We start from the raw sequence: 17,390 nt of genomic DNA, 5'->3' as shown, positions 1-17,390 counted from the left end.
TGTGTGTATTAACAATCAGTTACCTGTAAGAGAGAGGAATTCCTAGAAACTAATTACACTGTTGGATCACCTTGGACTGCTAATTTCTGGATTAGTAAAAAGATTGAAATAGCCACTATACGACAAACTTGAAAAGTGTCATCCTTGATATTTTAAGGGCAAAATCACTGCCATTAAGAGCCTAGAGTGGCTAGAGAAAGCCACTTCCTGTAACAGTAGTAAGCATAAGGAGGATTTAGTGAGCCAATGCTGTTAAAACCATCATTGCTTGACGAACACATAATCTATCGAAATGCAGACAATGATGATATGGATGGAATATTCCTATACAAGTAGTTCCTGGAGAAAATGGGTTATTTCTCCATGGAATATTCAAATAACAACTTTAAAGGAAAAGAAGAATTTAAAGGGGGTCATCTGGAAAGAAAAACTTCATGGAAATAAAATATGTGGACCAAATAAATTAGAAGAAAACGGATCCAGTGTGTCTTTTGTTTTCCCTCTCTGACTATACAACAGTCAGCAGAGTTCTCAGCAAGTTCTAGGGCTCAGTAAATATTTACTGTATTTAACTAAGCTGAAATGAAATAAGCGGACTAGAACAAACTTAGAATAGGCGGATGTATTCTTGGATAACATCCTTCTGACGTCATCTTGAAAGAGATTGTAATTTTCATGAGAGCTTAGGTGAGAGGAAAACAATGACCTCAAAATGTGGACAAGAGACCCAGCACTTCAGGCAGAATACTGCGGGTCACATAGACGGTTAATAGGTATCCTATATTTTCATAAAACGCTGATGAATTTCGATGCCTCTCGGCTCAGAGACCAGTCTATCACGCAAATGTTTTCCTTCCAGAGGGTGAGGTCCTACTTCCGCGTTGCGCACTTCCAGCACCCTTGCACCGACTAAGAGGACCTCAGGACCAGAGGCTGGAGGGCCGGGGAGTTCTCCCCACGTGACACCGAGCCACCCTCCTCCTCTAAGGTCCAGCCATCTTTTCCGACGTTTTACAAGGAGCAGGCGGCTGCGGTCAAACATTGCAAAACTCTGCTATTTACATGCCGCTCGCGCTGCTATTCTCTGGGCGCCTCGCCCTCCCATCCCGTGGCGCAAAAGCCTGTGGGCGTGCAGGCGGCGCGCCGCGATCCCTTTCAGCGCGACCGGCCAAGTGCTTGCCCTTGGCCCCGCCGTTCAGCCACGCACAATGAAAACTATAAACAACAACAATTTTTGAAAGTGCGGGGAAGCGCCTCTGCCTCCCGCGCTTTCTTTGCCGAGTCTCCAGCCTCAGATCCCTGCTCAGCCGAATCGTCTCTTTTCGGCGCCCGGTTCCCGCGCCGCGAGGGACGCTCAAGTGTGCCACCGGCTTCGGAACTGTGAGCGGCTGCAAGCCTGTCGCGCCAGGCTAAGGGACGAGCAAAGCGGGCTCTTTACCTGGTTCAGGCAGCGCCACCCCACCTGACCTTCGCCCTCGGAAGGAGCCTCGCGGCACGGGTTGCACGACGTCGCAGGGCGCCCTGTTGCGGACCAGCCCAAGGCGCTCCTAGTGCTGGGTAGATACCGAGTCCCGGGAGGCAGCGCTTCAGCAGTGAGGCTCCCGGCCTTTGTCCCTCTCCGCGCGGGCTCCGGAGCTGGATTCCCGTCCAGGTGCACCGTGGCCTGAGCCAGGACTCTGGGCATCAAGGGAGTGGAAGGGGGTGCAGCTCCAGCCCACGTGCCGCCTCGGCGGCGCCAAGGTCGCCACCTTTAACCCCTGACCCCGGTCCCACCCTCCACGTGGGGAGAGCCGGCCTCTGCTGTCGCACGCTTCCACCAAAAACGAAGAAAAGCCGCGCGTCAGCACGCTGGGCAATCAATCTCACCAAAGTTGGCAACGATGCTTAAAATGTTTTATTTTTTTTTTCCTCTTTAAAAATATTTACAGATCTGAAATCTCCCCCTTTCGCCCCTACCCATCCTCGGGACGAGGGAAACGAAAAGGGGCGTTGAGCTCATTGTCCAAAGCCCCCCGCTGGCTTGGCCGGCTGCGTGTGCATGTACCTACATACAGGTGTCTATATGGGGTGAGGAGTGTACCTGGCTTGGTTGGCGTTTTTCTGATATTTCTTTTCTACCGGTCACTGTCGATCTGGCCGAAACCCCCTTTCCCACCACCACCCGAGGACATCCCCTCCGACTTGGTTTTCAAAGAGTACTGGTTTTGGGGGGCGGGGGGGAGGGAGGCGAGAGCAGGCGATGTGGCTGGAGAAAAGGCCGATAAATACCCGAAACGCTCGAAACGAAAAGTAGGGCAGAGGCCATAAATAAGAGATAACGAATACACATGGTGTATTTCTTAATATTTCCGGCCGCAGCCCGCCCCGCGCCGGGGCCCCGGGGAGCGCGGCGCGGGGCTGGCGGCCGCTCAGTAGTCGAGCTTGTTGTAGAGGTTGTAGAGAGGTAAGGCCGAGAGGTTGCCGCCGGGGTAGTAGAGCGGCGCCGGGAAGGCGAGCGAGCGCGGCACCGGCACCCGCAGCAGCGAGCTGTCCCGGAACACCAGCGGCATCCCCACCAGAGTCTGCGCCGACGCGTGCGCCATGTTGGCCGCCTCCAGCTCGGCCGAGAGCTGCCGCTTCCACTTGTTGCGGCGGTTCTGGAACCAAGTCTTGACCTGGGTCTCGGTGAGCTGCAGGCTGGAGGCGAGGCAGGCGCGCTCCGAGCTGCTCAGGTAGCGCTTCATGTCGAAGGTGGACTCGAGCTGGTACACCTGGCTGCGCGAGAAGACCGTGCGCGTCTTCTTCTTGGCGGCGCCCGCCTGCCGCTCGGCGCCGCCGTCCCGCGGCCGCTCGGGCCCTGGCGACGGCGAGCCCGCGGGCAGGAGCCTCTCTTTCTCTTCCTTAAAGTCCGGGTGCGAAGGAGAGAGGAAAGGCGTGCGCTCCGAGCTCGCCGGCCCCGCGCCTCCGCTGCCCTTGGGGGTACCTGGGGAGTGAGAACAGACAGGAGGGCATGGAGTTGGGGAGCCTCAGAAAGCCCCAGCTCTGGCCAGGACCCGGGGTGGGAGGGCGGGGGTGGTGATGGGGGCGGGGGGGAGTGCGGCCGGCGGCTGCAGCCTTGGTCCCAACCCCTTTCTCTTCTCCCTCTCGCCGGAACCCGAAGCCCAGCACCCTGGCCTTGGAAAGCAGCGGGAGAGGGATCCAGCCGCTTCGAGTCTGGGGTCTCGGTGCCCCCAGCTTCATGAAAGGACGTGTGGCAATAGGGGGAGGAGGTCTGGACGGTGGGGGGGGGGGGGGAGGGGGACATTAGCATCATTTTAAAAGGTGATTTTGCCTTGTAATAACTGAGCTGGCAGAGTTCCCCGAGCTTTATAGTATGGCATCATTTCACAGGCCGTTTGTTCGGAAATCACGCTAAGGACTAACGCGGGGCTCCCCTCCGTCAGATGTTGTAAAGAGGAACCGTCTCTGAAAGGCACCATTGTCAATCATCTTGGAGTGGTAATCAGGCCCAGGGTGGGGGGCGGGGAGGGAGGGAGAGGAGAAAAAAGACGCTGGAAGAGATTGCGGTAGAGACAGACGGACCGCTGGCACCCGACTTCCAGACCTCTTGCTCGGAGAGTATCCGACCGATGTACGAGGGGGATATTGAGGGCAGAGCCGTGTGTGCGGCCGGCCCTGTACCCAGCCCGCTGTGCTACACTCTCCCTCCAACCCAACCTTCTCCAAGACCGCGCCGCGCGAGGTCTGTGTTCCCAGTCACCTCCCGGGCCCCCTCCGGGAGGAGGAGACAACAACGCGCGCGTCCCCTCCCCTCCTCCCTCGACCCTGGGCGGCCGGGGCTCTGGCCAGAGGGGGCCTGGACCCCGGCACAGCTTCCCGCCCCTAGAGCTTGCTCGCGGCCGACGCGGCGGCGTGAGATCCTTACCCAGGCAAGGAAAGGGGATGGGGGGGTGATGCTTGGAGCCCGGCTCCTTGGGGCCGTGCGGGTCTGGGCAGAAGCAGGCAGGTGCCTTCCAGCCGTCGTCCGGCTCCTCCTCCTCCGAGGACACGGACAGGCTGCGCTTCCTGGCCGGCCAGCCGGCGGGCTCCCGTGGCACCTCGGAGGGGCCCCCGCCCAGGATGGACTGAATGGTGAAGCTGGAGACGCCGCCGGCCGCCGGACACCCCTTGCCTGCATCTTCCTTGCTGCCCATCCTGGGTTCATAAGAAATCGGAGGAAACCAAGAACTCCCTTTAGAGACGATCTGGGTGGAAGGTGGTGCAGGCAGGCAGGCGGGGGGAGGGGCGGGGAGGGGAGCCAGGGGGAGGGGGCGGCGAAGCTGGTGAGGCGTCCCCTTTGCGCGGGGGACACGCGGGCACAGGATGGCTGCGCGGGGATCCTTGCCCGCCCGACTCTGGGTGCGCCCGCCCAGCCCCGGCGCGAATGCCCCTTCCTTGCCCGCCAGCTCGCGGGGTCTCCGCCGGCGCGGAGGTGGCGCGGCCTCATTTGCATAGAGGTTACCCCGACGCGGCCAATCGCAGCGCCGCCGAGCGGCCCCGGAAATTTTCAAAAAGCCCAGGCCAGGCACGCAGCGACTGTGCGCCCCGGAGCGCGCCGAGAACCCGGCGGGCATCAGCTGTGTGCATCCAGGGACAGCCGGGCGGAGAGCAGCATAGATTCCAGCCCCAGGTTCCTGGCCGCTGTGGCGACTCTGACCGCTCGGACTCCGGCCCTCTTGAGGGGCAGGGGCAGCGCGGGGCTCCGAGCTGGAGCGGCCCGACGCCTCCCTCAGGCGACGGTCCTCGCACCGCCGGAGGAGCTGGTACAGGCTGCTCCAAGATCCTCCCTACCCTCCCACCCCTCCGGCCCCGGACCGGCAGGCAGAGCCGGCGCCCCGCAGAGCATGCGCTTCCGAACTGATGCCCTCCCTGGGACCCTAACTGGCAGGCCCGGGGCAGACAACTGCTGACCATCCCAGCCTACAGGTCCCACCCCTGTCGCAGGCCCAACAGGGCTGCAAGATCCTTGGGGGTGTGAAAGAGAGACCTAGATCTTGTGGCGACACATCCTGGTTCACGTCCCAGCCCCACCATGTACGGACTGCGAACCAGGACGAGTCAGAGCCTCACTGCCCTCCCTGGCGGAATGAACTTCTCATCAGCATCTCCCCCTTTCTCCTGTTTTGAGGATGTCCTTAGATAGGGATGGAAAGCTGCAGAAAGCCCAGGAGACCTAGGAGCTCATAGTAGGGACTCAGTAAACTTTTGCTGAATAGCCCACAGCCCACTCTCTATTTCACAAGTTTCTGGGTTTGTTTGTTTGTTTGTTTGTTTGTTTGGCAAATATTGCAGGTCACAGAATTGCTGCAGAGATAGAGGCGCTTTGATGCTGGGAAAAGGAGAAAGAGGTGAGAACGGGTCATGATTTTAGAATTCAGCAAACTCCATTCAAATCTCATCTGGGTGACCTTGAACATGACACTAAAACCTTCTGAGCCTGGATTTCCTCCTTTCCTAAACTTGGGGGAAGAAATGCCTACCTGGACGAAGTTATAGTTAGGTCTGCATGGCCAACTCCGAGGCGGCGAGGGGTAAGTGCTCAATAAACCGTGGTTCCTTCCCTCCTCCTGGCGACCTCTGAGCCCTGGTTCTTGCCCCTTTAATTCCCTATCAGCTGTTATTGGACCTCGAAGCAGCCAGGCGCAGGCAAAACATTACAGGGGCACAGTTGTCTACACAAGCTGAGAGGAAAGGAAGGTGAAGTAAGGCCCCGAGGCACTCAGGCAACACCAGCTCGGTTTGCGACCCCAGGACCGCTCCACCAAGAGCTCTTGGGAGCCCCCTGCCCCTAAGATATTCCCCCAAATGCCACCAAGGTGATAGGAGACTCTGGAATCAGTCCCCACAAATGTCCAGACGCTGCACCATGACGGTGCAGTTCCCTCCTCGCCCGCGCCGCGCGGGGTTATTGAGTAAAGCGCTTATAATATCATTAGCCTCGGTGAGTTACCGACTGCAGCCCTACCCGTGGCAGAACCTCTCGCTACTTAACTCCTCGAAGGGCTCGTTAATGGGCTAATTGATTAGGAGTCGGCGGAGCAGCCGATCAGGGGCAGACGAGGGGGTGGAGGCTAGGGGCTGTGCGCCACGGCCCGGGAGGCCGGCGAGGGGCAGGTGCCGGCCTCCGTCACCGCATTAACCTCTTCAGGGCTCGGCGGCGGGGTCGAGACACATTACAAATGGTCAGCTTTAATCATGGTGTCAGCTCATTAACCCGGAAGGACCCGGCGCTGAAATACAATTTGTGCGTCCTCTGCGCGGCCGCGGCACAAGCTCCAGGGCCACGTCGCGGCCTGTCCCGCGCGCTCCCGCATGGCTGAGGGACAGAGGGGAGGTTCCTGGAAAGATACAGCCGACTCTCAGCCGCCTGCGGCCTTTCTGCCTCCTCAAACACCCTGAGTGGGCGTTATCTCCTGGCCTTAGCCAAGGCTACCCTAAGGGAAATTGGCCAGCCCGGGGAGTAGAACCCACGACTCTCTGGTGAAGAAAGCAGAGTTGGGGGGGGGGGGGGGCGGGTGTTGACTGGACCCTTCCAAATTAGTAAATACCTGGTGCCAGCAACCTGGAACATGCCGGGAGCCTCCCATCATTCTTCACGTTAATCCTCATAGCCAACCTGTGGTGCAGATCTTTAACCCCATTGTACAGGCGGTGAAACTGAGGCTCCCGGGGGGAAAAAGTGACCAGCCCAGGCAGAGTAACCAAGATTGAAGCTCAAGGTTGTTCCACTGCCAATACCAGGCCCTTGGGAGGGGGCGAGGGGTGGAGCAGACGCCGGTATGGAGTCCGTGAGGACCTCAGCTATCTTCCGAGCACGGGGTCAAGGGCCCACGGGGTTGGCCTCTGCCTGGGCGGGGACCCTAAGAGGTGGCGGCAGGGCTCTGGGGTAGGCTTCAGAGATGCAACTCCAAGACCGGAAGCAGCGAGGGACTGAGCTCAGGTGGGGAGGGGTGTGAGCTGACCCATGCAGCCTGGTTTGAGGACTCAAAACTAGGAAACCACGCAGCCCCACGACCCCACAACTTTGCCCCCACCTCCACCCCCACCCCAGGCTAATTTGGGAGGTCAAAAGGAGCCATCTGGCCTCGTACTCTGCTTGCACCCTACTTTCTCTCGCATTGACCGTCTGGTCTACACAGAGGTGCGCTACAACTGAGTCCTGCGTAGCTTCTATCACCTGCACACCCCGCACTTCTTCACGCGCACGCACTGAGCTGTATGCACGCGCTTGCATAAACGGTTACGCGTTCACACGCATTGAGGCAGCAAACGTTCTCTGAGCTCTGACTAGTGCGCGCGCACACACGCGCGCGCGCACACTCACACTCTCCACTTAGCCAAGGAAGTGATGGTGGCAGCAGGACGGAGGCCGGGAGGCCGTGGCGGAGACCAGCGGACTCCCAGCTCTGCTACCCGAAGGACTCTCCTCTGGGCTCTCCTCTGCTATTCTGAACGGGTCACCTGCGTTGTCTTCCGCCCCCCCACCCCGTGCACTGACCGCAGTCACACCGTAGGGGCCGGAAGGCCAAGACTAGATCTTCCCACCATCCCTTTGGGGCATCCGGGGGTCCCCAAGACATCACCCAGAGCTCAAAGACCCAGACGCCCCCTCCTGGGCCCAGCACAGCTGTAAAACACACTCCCAGGAACCCTTAGCTCCAGGAACCAGCACCCACAGACACCCATTCTCTCTGCCCTCGAGTGTAGCAATCATTCAACTCCGCACCACCTCCCACCCCACCCCTCGGAGTCTCGGGGATAGCTCCGCCCCTCCCTGCTCCATTCAGATTAACCGCGGAAACTCTGGGCTCTGGCCCCTCCTCATTTTGGGGATCGCTCCCTCCCTAGGAATTAGATACAACCGGGTTCCAAGGAATGATAAACTTTCTGAGATTGAAAGGACGCTTAAAGTTTAGGTCTCGAGATTATGCCACTGCTCAATATTAAAGCGGCCCAGAGCAAACTTGCCGAGCCTAATAAAAATTGATCCTCTCTGCTCTGCAGCAGTTGGGAAATAGGCTGGCTGAGCCGAGTAATAGTGGAAGAAGGCTCCCTCCGAAATGACAGATGAAGTCATAAACAAGTTTGATCTTGGAATCAAGCTTCGATAAATATTAAACACAGTCTGCCCCCCCACCTTTACGGGACTGGATTATGATATATGGCGCGTCCAAACTTTAAAATAAGGAAATACCAGAGAAAATGATCTCAATAAATTTTCTAAGTATAAACGTTGATTATGTTTCGATTTTCATTCAAGGACCTCTGCTGTTCGTTCTTTGGTGCAAATGACATCTCGCAATAGGCTTTTGGGGAAAAGGGCTCCCTATTTGAAAAAGAGAGCCCCAGAGGTGTACAATTTATGTAATCTGCGGCTGGAAAATGAATTGTGTAATTTATTGGAAAACAGAAAGTCATGAAGATTGGATCAGCATAGCCGAGCCCCGACACCGCCCCCCCCCCACATCCATCAAGTTCCAATTAACAGCCTAACCAGAGAGCTTTAATGGGTTTCCAATCTAGTGGCCTGATAGACTCATCAATTCCTCTGGGAGAAATTAAGAAAATCGACCGCCCCTTGGCGACGCAGTGTCATTCCTTTCTGCAACTATATGTCAAATTAAAAACACAATTAAAATTTAAACTGTTTCAATCAAAGGGTGCCCTGCAACCTATGTTTCACTTAATAGAACTTTGATGAAAATCTGATGCGTGCACTCCATCACCACGGGGGGCGAGGGCGGCGAAGGAGCTCAGGAGAGAAGGGCATTCTTTCTATTTCTTTAAGACATTTGCGCTCGGGTGAGGCACACCAGGTGACTCCACCTGACCGCTCCTAAGTGATGGGCACAACACGCTCTCCGGGGCGCTCGCTCGGTCGCTCTACACCTCAACCCCAGCTCTTTTTCCTCTTCTTCCACCGCAGCCAGAAGGAATCCTTCTGGAACCCCGGTGACCCAGATTTGGGGCAGTTTCTCCCGGCAGATTCGTCTGGAGCAGCAGCCAAGGAAGGGTTTGGGCAAGTACAACCCGTGTGCACCTCCTGGGAACTCTCCAACGAGGCACGCAGCCTCCAGCTATCCCTTGCCTCAGGTCTCCGAAACTGCCCAACGCTTGCATGAAGGTCTACCGGATCGTTGAGGCACGACAAGGGTGGGAAGAAATCCCAGGCGGTTAAATGGACCCCGGGGAGAGCTAGGACTGCGCTGCCGTCTGAGACCAGATTCTCCAGAAGCTGCCGCTCCCCACCCGAGCAGCCTTTTAGGGTACTTCCACAGGAGGGGCTCACACTCCGGGACAAGCGCACCCAAATCCCAACTCGAGATCCGGGTCCGAGAACCAGGCAGGGCTCCAAAGTACAGCCGGCCTAGCTATCTTTTGCGACCTTTTCCTCTCTTTCGTCACCCATCCAACCCCCAGCTGTTTATAGATCAAAGGGTCAACATCCGCCCGGCACACCTCGACCGGGGCACTTGCACCCTGGCGCGCACACTTCCAGAGGCGTACGCCGGGAAGCACGCATCGCTCGCACCCAGGAGCCTGGGAGAGCGGGCGGGCAGGGCGAGGTGGTGGGCAGACAGTGGGGGGCGGGAAGCCTGGAGGAGGAGCCTGGCGGATTGCCTCCTCGGGGCCACGTGTCCGCGCCCTGGCAGGAGTAGTCCCCCGAGCTTGAGCTTGCCCAGCTGCGCTCCGGATCCCAAGAGGGGATTTCTATGGAGCTCAGGGTTCTTGCACCCTGACTCCATCTTGGCGACCCACTGGAGGCATCTTTTCCTAGCTGCTTTGCAGAGTCTGGTTTCAGATAGCTAAGGGGAGAGGCCCTCTGGATGGGTCACTGGGCCGCGGGGCGTGGAAAACCGAGAGAGGTGGGGCAAAATGGAGTCTCGGAGGCGGGCAGTTAAGTCTGCACCCCGCAGCGCCCCTCGAGGGAAGTTGAGGTACCCCGCGCACACGCAAGGGCGCGTCGCGCCGGCTTGGGAAGCCCAACGACGCGAGGCCTCGCCAAAGCTCCCAAAGGCCAAAGGCTGCGCAGCCCTCGGACCCCGCTCCCATCGCCCAGGCCCTAGCTGGCCCAGCGTGCGCCCGCCCGCAGAAGAGAAAGCACATCTCACCGACCTTGCCTTCTCTTCCTTTCTTCGGGCTCTACCCTCCAGACGCGCGCTCTGGGAGCGAGGAGAGGACAGCGCTCTGGGGTTCTCGCGGCGGGGCCTCCGGCTCTGGCGTGCCGGGAGCCTGCCAGGAGGACGTCCCGGCTCAGAATGAGCGCCCAGTGGCGGGTGGGGGGGCAGTTTATATCTGTCCCGCTATTGTTTGATGTACACACACCCGCTCTATTTACTACCAAATAAAAGAAATACATCTGTGTTGCCAACAGAAACAGCTCGCGCGCTGGCTGTGCCGTCTCCCAGGGCCCGGAGGCGATCGAGGGCGCTCAGAGTGGCAGAGCCCCACATTGTGGGGACCTCGGCTCCGAGTTCGGTCCCAGCCCATAGGAGTATGGGAGTCCGTGGTGGGTGTTGGCAGCCTCCGCTAGTTTGTCCCAGATGGGAGAGGAGGAATGCACGAGGCATTCCTGCTGGAAGGATTTCAGGCTTGCCTTACTTAGCAAGGGATTCTACCCAGCTTGCCTTACTTAGCCTGAGGCCGTAGAGAAAACCAGCTGCCCAGGGTCCCCTCAAACAAGGTGTGCCTGACTTTGTGTGTTAGCGATAGCTGTGATGATGAACACATATGTGGGTGGGCGTACCGCAAGCACCTGGGTATGGTGTTCATTAGGGTCTATCTAATGTGTTCATGTGTGGGGCGAGTGTTTATATCACACGGGAGTGTCCCCTATGTGTGGTTTGCTGGTGTGTCTATTTGGGTGATGCAGAAAGACAGTGTCTTTTGCACTGATTTGAGGACTGACAGGGAGTGCAGGTAGGGAAGGGTCTGAAGTTAGGGTAGGTGGAGAGAAGGCTAGGTTCTGCAATGGGGGGGGGGGGGAGGGATCGAATGGATAAAATCCAGAGTGTTGGTTCAGTGTCCTAGGGTAGGGGACAGGGGCTGCCCTGGCATCCTGCAATGGAATGTCCTGGAGGAATTGGGTAGATGCACGGTGGCTCCTTCAGACACCCCCCCCCACCCCCCCCACCCCCGCTGAGGAGTTCCAGCAACTCCCGGCAATCCCTGCGGAGGCAGGGGTGGGGAGGGGCATTCTTTGTAGGGGAAGATGACCCCAACAAGCTCTTGGGGTGTGACAGTCCCACCAAGAGCTTTCTTGGACTCTGGGGACACTAAGGCCTCAGAAAGCCCTGCAGTAGAGCCGAGGATGCTTCCTGTGTAGAGTGATGCATGGTGCCCCCACACTCTGGCACAATTCTTTCTCTTGCATTGTGAGAAATACCACCACTCCGACTTGACAGGAGGGAGGTGGAAGTTTCCCGCTTGGGCCAGCTTCAGGCTCACACAGCGGCCAGTCCCTGGAGGTGGCCAGATGACCCTTCTCCCTTAGGGCAGGCACGGTGGCTGAGGGGGGGGGGGTAGGGGGCGGGAACACGTGGGTGCAGGGCAGCAGAGCTCCCCCGATAGGAAGGAGAGAGAGAGACGGGGAGAGCAGGACAAAGGATAAACGCTGCATGTGGGGAACCAGTTATTTCTCGACTTTGTAAAGACTGGGTCAGTCAAGAACCGTTTTCTAGAATCCAAACACAAATAAAGAAGTATATTCTTGGCATTCGATAGCATCGTGTTCTGGCTGTAAAAATCTAAGGATGTGTTTGCTATTGCAACATTATTTTTAATGAGCTGTTATTGGCCTGTCCCACAGTTAGTATTGCCAACAGTAAAAGGCATCACTGTGTTTTCAGGTAACACAAGGAACAACATATTTTGACCCTGAATTTCTGTTTATTTTTCATTTACGACACATGCCCTCGTTTTTATTCCAAACCACAGGGAAATAAAGGGAGATCTATCTTCACTGAGGTTCAGGCTAAAATTGTGCCATAAATACGCATGCCAGTTTATTTGGGGGCAGTTTCCCATCAATAGAGAACGACACCCAACATTTCAGCCACAGCAGACTCAACTGTGTGGATTGGGTTTGAAGAACCCAGCAAAGCGCTGGGAGAGGGAATGCGAGCGCGTGCAGGCGCTCCCCAGCGGACGCGCCGGGCGGTGTGCTCTTCGGCATCTTGACCGTCTACAGGTTCTTCATCTCCCCCTTCTGGCTCCCCAGCTTCAGACTTGCCCTGCCTGGAGTCGGGCGTACGGACCCCACGCTCTAAGGCAGGCAGCCGCGCGGTCGGCGAGGAGCGCGCAGGCACCTGCTTCCGCCCGCAGACACGCGCTGCGCTGGGGCTCCCCGCGCGCCGCGCCTCCGCTGGCCGCCCACCGAGCGCGTGGGAACCGCCAGCGCTGCGCTTTCTGGCATGGGCCGGGGTGGGGGCAGAAGACCAGAGAGGCCGCCGCTGAGGTGTCGGGCGCCCGTGGACAGAAAAGGGTCTGGCCGGGAGGAGACAAGGTCCTTTCAGTGGCCGCGGCCACAGTTGGGTGGTCTCTGTTCCCCGACCGTGACCGCGCGCATACCCGAGCCGCCCCGAGAGCCGCAGCTCCTCAAGGCTGGCGGAGGCCTCCCTGTCCGGGAGCTGGCAGCCGCCTTCTCTAGGGCCCTCCCGCGATCCGGCCTCTCCCAGCTGGACTTCGCGACCCGCCTCCGGCCACAGCTAAATTCTAAGTCCACTCCCTTCTTTCCTCCCCCCGGCCCCCGCCCCTGGCTGCAACCGAGCCCACCGCGTTGCAGGCCCGCTGACGAATGCCTAGGAATGTCCTGCCCAGAATCTCGGGGCTTCTGAAGGGACCGTGGCCTGGGAACGGAACACGAGGCTGTAGCACAGCGTTCAGAAATTTATCAGCCATCTCGGAGCTGGCGGCGGCCGCTTCGCCCAATTTCTCAAACTAGATAAGCCTAGGTCCTCGCCCCGCGTTACCCTCTGAGCGCAGGGCTCTGCAGGCTTCGAAAAACACTGGGGAGAGCGCAGCCCTGGTCGGGAACAAAGCCGCCTCTGTCTCTGCCGCCTCCTGGATTACGGGGATGTGCGTCCAGCTCGGACTCCGCGAGCGCAGAGGCAGCCAGAGAGCGAGGCAGAAAAGGCTTCCAGAGACACCTGCCCTGCGGAAAATCGTCCGAAGTTTACACACTCTAGCGACACGAAACGCTTCGCTTTTCTTTTCTTTTTAATTAATTCGATTTCACGACAACAGTAAATGTAACAATATTTTGTGGGCTTTTTTTTCTCTTTTTCTTAAAAAGGGACTGAACCCGGGCAGTGGCGAGGGAGATGGGGGGCAGGGCGGGGAGAACACCAAGCTATCGCAGAACAACAGGTGTAGCCGACAAAAAGAAAACAGATTGGGGGGCAGAGCCAGGAGCCCTGTGGAATTGAGGGTGAACTTTACAAGAAATCTGTACATATATCAAATAAGTTAAAATTCTCCTAAGTTGATTGTCCTTCACTTAAAGCGCTCCAGTATGCGTATCTCACTCCTTTGAGCATTGCTACCTATCTCTGTTTCTTTCCTCCCCTCCCTTTCCCCTTCTTAATTTTCTCCTAAACCAATGACCAAGATTACACAGTGAAAACGTCTGCTTCTCTCCCTGGAGAAAGAGGCAGGGCTCTCAGGAAATTTTGTACAATATTGCACAGCTCGAAAGTACAACAGTTACAGCAGAACAAAAAGGTAGGGGGAGAGGCTAAAAGACAGATTTTTTTTTTTTTAAATATTGGATGGACTTTCTCGAAACAGGGCACAAAGCAATACTAGTAATAATAATAATTTACCAACAAATGAAATCCCCAAAATAAATGCTACTAATAAATAAGACCACTCACACCGGGCCAGATGTGGAGCTGTTTCAACAATCAGAAGTCTGCTTGAGGCCTGTCTTATCTTTTCCCTTTAAACATTTAGAGAATCGTTCAGTCACGAAGCGGGACAGATAAAGAGGTCACCTGTGACACACCTCTGCCGGAAAAGTGGCCTGAGTCGGGGTTCCTCCCAGAGGCTGCTCAGATTCTGAAAATTAGCGAGGCTAACTGGAGGTGGAGAGGAAGAACCACACCCAGAAATCCAGGAATAAAAGTACCACAAGTTGAATTCTCTTTCTCTCTCTCTCTCTCTTTCTCTCTGTCTGGACTTCTGAAAATAGTTCTATTAAAAAAAAAAAAAAAGAATAAGCTAAGGGGGTTACGTTTCTGGGGCTTATTTCTCTAAAAATAAAACCAAAAAACCACAGCGCAATGCAAATTTGGGGAGAAGTGCTGCGCCTTTTACATCTTTCAGCCAGCCGAAACCTTCGACCCGGGAATTTTGTCTTTTTCCTGCTCTTTCTTAATATAACCAAAACCAAAAGTAAGAGGAGAAGCGCCTCAAATCCATTAGGGGTGAATTGCACGAAAATGCATTGCAAATACTTACAAAACGCTACCGATTGGGGGAGGGGAGGCCGGGGCCGCGCGCCCGAGCCCCGGTTCCCGAAGGCCGCTGGACGTCTCGGCGCCCTCGGCCCGGCCCAGTCTCCTCCGGGATCTGGGAAGGCGGCCGGGCGCTCCCTCCCCCTCCCCTGTCGGGCCTCAGACTGGCCTTAGCAGCGGCACGGACGAGACCACCGGGTGCGAGTAGTATACGGGATGCGGGAAGGTGAGCAGCGGCTGGCTGACGGGCACCGGGGCCCCCGCGGCCGCGGCCGCCGCGCCGTCGGCCGCCGAGTTCTCGTGGTAGAGGATGGGCACCCGCACGATGCGCTGCGCCGCCGCGTGGCTCAGGTTGGCCGCCTCCAGCTCGGCCGCCAGCTGCCGCTTCCACTTGTTGCGGCGGTTCTGGAACCAGATCTTGACCTGCGTCTCGGTGAGGTGCAGCGACGCGGCCAGGCCGGCGCGCTCCGAGCTGCTCAGGTAGCGCTTCATGTCGAAGGTGGACTCGAGCTGGAAGACCTGGCTGCGCGAGAAGACCGTGCGCGTCTTCTTTTTGCGGCACGCGGGCTTCTTCTCGGGGCTCTCGGCGCCCTTCTTCCAGTCCTCCGCGCCCGGCGTCGCTGCCGCCGCCCCCACGCTCGCCCCGGCCGCTCCCGGAGCGGCCTCGCCTTCCTTCTTGCCTTCCTCCGAGTCGCTCTCCTCCAAAATGATCTCGTCCGGGCTCTTGGAGTCTAGCTCCTTGTGGTCGGGGTCGGCCTTGAGCAGTGGCTCCGGGGAGTCGCGATCGGTTCCCGAGGCGGGGGAGGAGTCTCGCAGGAGGGCCTTCTCCGAAGCTGGGGAGAGACAGACAGACGGACGCGCACACACGCACACCGAAACAGCCTTCAGAGAGGCCTGGCGCCTGGGGGCCGCAGGCTCAATCCGCGGTAGCCTCTGGGCCCCAGGCCTCGAGGCCTCTCCGTTCCCATGGGCCTCCTTCCCGGCTGGGCCAGGGCAGGGGCTCCGCGCCCTGGGATCCCCTTCCTCCCGGGGGCCGGCGACAGACCCGGACAGACCCGGTGGCGGCGCAGCCACTTCCTTTCTTTCCCTCAGCTCCCCCGCCGGGGGCCCAGGGAGAGATTCTCCTCTGGCTTGGGCCCCACCGGCTCACTCCCTCCATCCAGGCCCTGTCCCCAGTCGCAGCCGGCTGAAGCCTCCGCGTTCATACCCCAGGCCACTTGTCCCGGGAAGCGCCGCGCCCCCGGCTCCAATTCCACCTCTTTTCTCACCAAGTGGGATCGGATTCCCTGGCAGCGCAACAGAGCGCGCGGGCGGTAGGTGCAAGCCCGGGGCCGGAGGAAGTTGGCCAAACAGCGGGTTGGAGGGTGCAGGGGTCCCAGGGTTGCGGTGGGAGGCAGCGCGGGGCGGGGATGGTACTGGCGCGCAGGGAGGACAACGGAAGTTCAAAGAGAGGTCGGTACCTTCAGGTCTCGAGAGGTGGCCGCCGGCGGGGGTCAGGGTGTAGGGGTACCACCAGGCCGGGGAGCGCTCCAGGTAGTGCGCGGGCAGGGCAAACCTCTGCGCCGGGATCTCAAAGCGGGGGAAAGCCAGGTCGCCCACCTGCGAGAGCGCGAAGCCCGCGGCGCCCTCCAGAGCCCCCTTGGCCGCAGCGGCGGCGGCGGCGGCCGCGGCGGCGGCGGCGGAGGCCGGCGCGAAGAGCGTCCGTGGGGGCGGCTGCGGCTTAGGGGGTGGCCGGTGGTGGTCTCCGTTGAGCAGGTTCTTGATGGAGAACGGGGACTCCTTGGGCGCGGGAGGTGGGGGCGGCGGCGGCGGGGGCTGCGCGCTAGCCGTGCCAGGGGCGTCCGGCCCGGGCTCCGGCATGGTCCCCTCTCCTCCGGGTCCCGGGGAGGGAGGGATTGGGACGGGCGGGCGGCCGGGCGAGCAGGCGGGCGGCCGGAAATCAGACCATAAACGGAACTCAACTACGGGGCGCAAAGTCGGGGGCCGCCCCAGGCGCAAATCCAGCGGCGGGAGGGCGGGGTGAGGACCCGGCCGGGGCGGGCTCGCATGTGGGAGGGGTGCTGAGGGGCGGGGAGCGGCCCAGCCGCGGCACAGAGGGAGCGAGGCGGCTCGGCGGCGGCTGCCGCTCCCGGGGAGGAGGCGGCGGGAGCAGTCCCCGGCTCGGGGCTGCGTCAATCCGGCGCCGGATGCTAATGATGAAATCAAAATGTCATCCAAGTTAAATGCGGGGAGTATACGGCGATTGGGCGCGTACAATGGCAAATGGGATTAGGCAGGCGAAGGCGCAGCCGAGCCCGGGCCCCGCAGCCGCCTCCACCACCGCCCCCTCCTCGCCTTCGCTCGGATTTTGGCGCTTTGGCTTCGGGCTATAAGAGCCTGCCTGTTATTGGCTTTATATAGTCCAATTAGGCAGCAAATGAGGACAAGCCTATTAGCACAAAAGGATATTGGCTCCCGCTAAAGAGGCACTCGGAGCGCTCGGGCGAGCGCAGGAGGCGAGCGAGGGACGCAGAGCCGGCGGCGCCCCCCCGGCCCGGAGCGCACTGACAGCCAAGGCGCCGGGAGCCCGAGCCTTCCTCTGCCCCCTGCAGTTCGGGGACCCGCTTCCAGCCGCCAGGCCTGCGGGAGGGGGAAGGGGCGGGCCCGGCCCGCCCGGGTCACCTCGGGGTTATCCGCGCTCGCAGCTGCGGATCCCCCCTCCCCCAGGGGCTTGACAGGGTCCCGCCGCCCCCACGCAGCTGGAGAGCCGCGCAGCCCCGACCTGGGAGGCCGGACACGACCTCCCGCCCTCGGCAAAGTCAGCACTTTCCTACCCTTTGGGGTCCGGCGGCCTCAGCATTGCTCCCCAAAGCCTGCTAAGGGCGCGGCCCCGAAGAGGGGGATGTGGGTTCCCGTCTAATCGTTAGGGAAGGAATC

At 59.2% G+C, this 17,390-nt stretch overlaps 2 protein-coding genes across 2 annotated transcripts; both read right to left on the bottom strand.

Moving 5' to 3' along the window:
* Positions 1–1,876: 1,876 nt before the first annotated feature.
* Positions 1,877–10,265, bottom strand: HMX2 (H6 family homeobox 2). Its single transcript, XM_086681097.1, has 3 exons — positions 10,135–10,265; positions 3,905–4,173; positions 1,877–2,962 (listed from the first exon to the last, which is right to left on the bottom strand). The coding sequence occupies exons 2-3, from the start codon at positions 4,170–4,172 to the stop codon at positions 2,409–2,411; spliced, it is 822 nt and encodes a 273-aa protein (XP_086537223.1). The 5' UTR covers position 4,173; positions 10,135–10,265; the 3' UTR covers positions 1,877–2,408.
* Positions 10,266–13,218: 2,953 nt separating this feature from the next.
* HMX3 (H6 family homeobox 3) lies at positions 13,219–16,334 on the bottom strand. The gene is made up of 2 exons (XM_086681316.1): positions 15,935–16,334; positions 13,219–15,307 (listed from the first exon to the last, which is right to left on the bottom strand). Exons 1-2 carry the CDS (start codon positions 16,332–16,334, stop codon positions 14,634–14,636), a joined length of 1,074 nt encoding a protein of 357 aa, XP_086537442.1. The 3' UTR covers positions 13,219–14,633.
* Between the last annotated feature and the right edge of the window lie 1,056 nt (positions 16,335–17,390).

This window comes from Puma concolor, chromosome D2, assembly GCF_028749965.1.
Source record: "Puma concolor isolate L17-30 chromosome D2, mPumCon1.1.hap2, whole genome shotgun sequence".
Classification (NCBI taxonomy): Eukaryota; Metazoa; Chordata; class Mammalia; order Carnivora; family Felidae; genus Puma; species Puma concolor.
The sequence above is the reverse complement of the archived record's forward strand: the minus strand, read 5'-3'. Positions and strand labels throughout refer to the sequence as shown.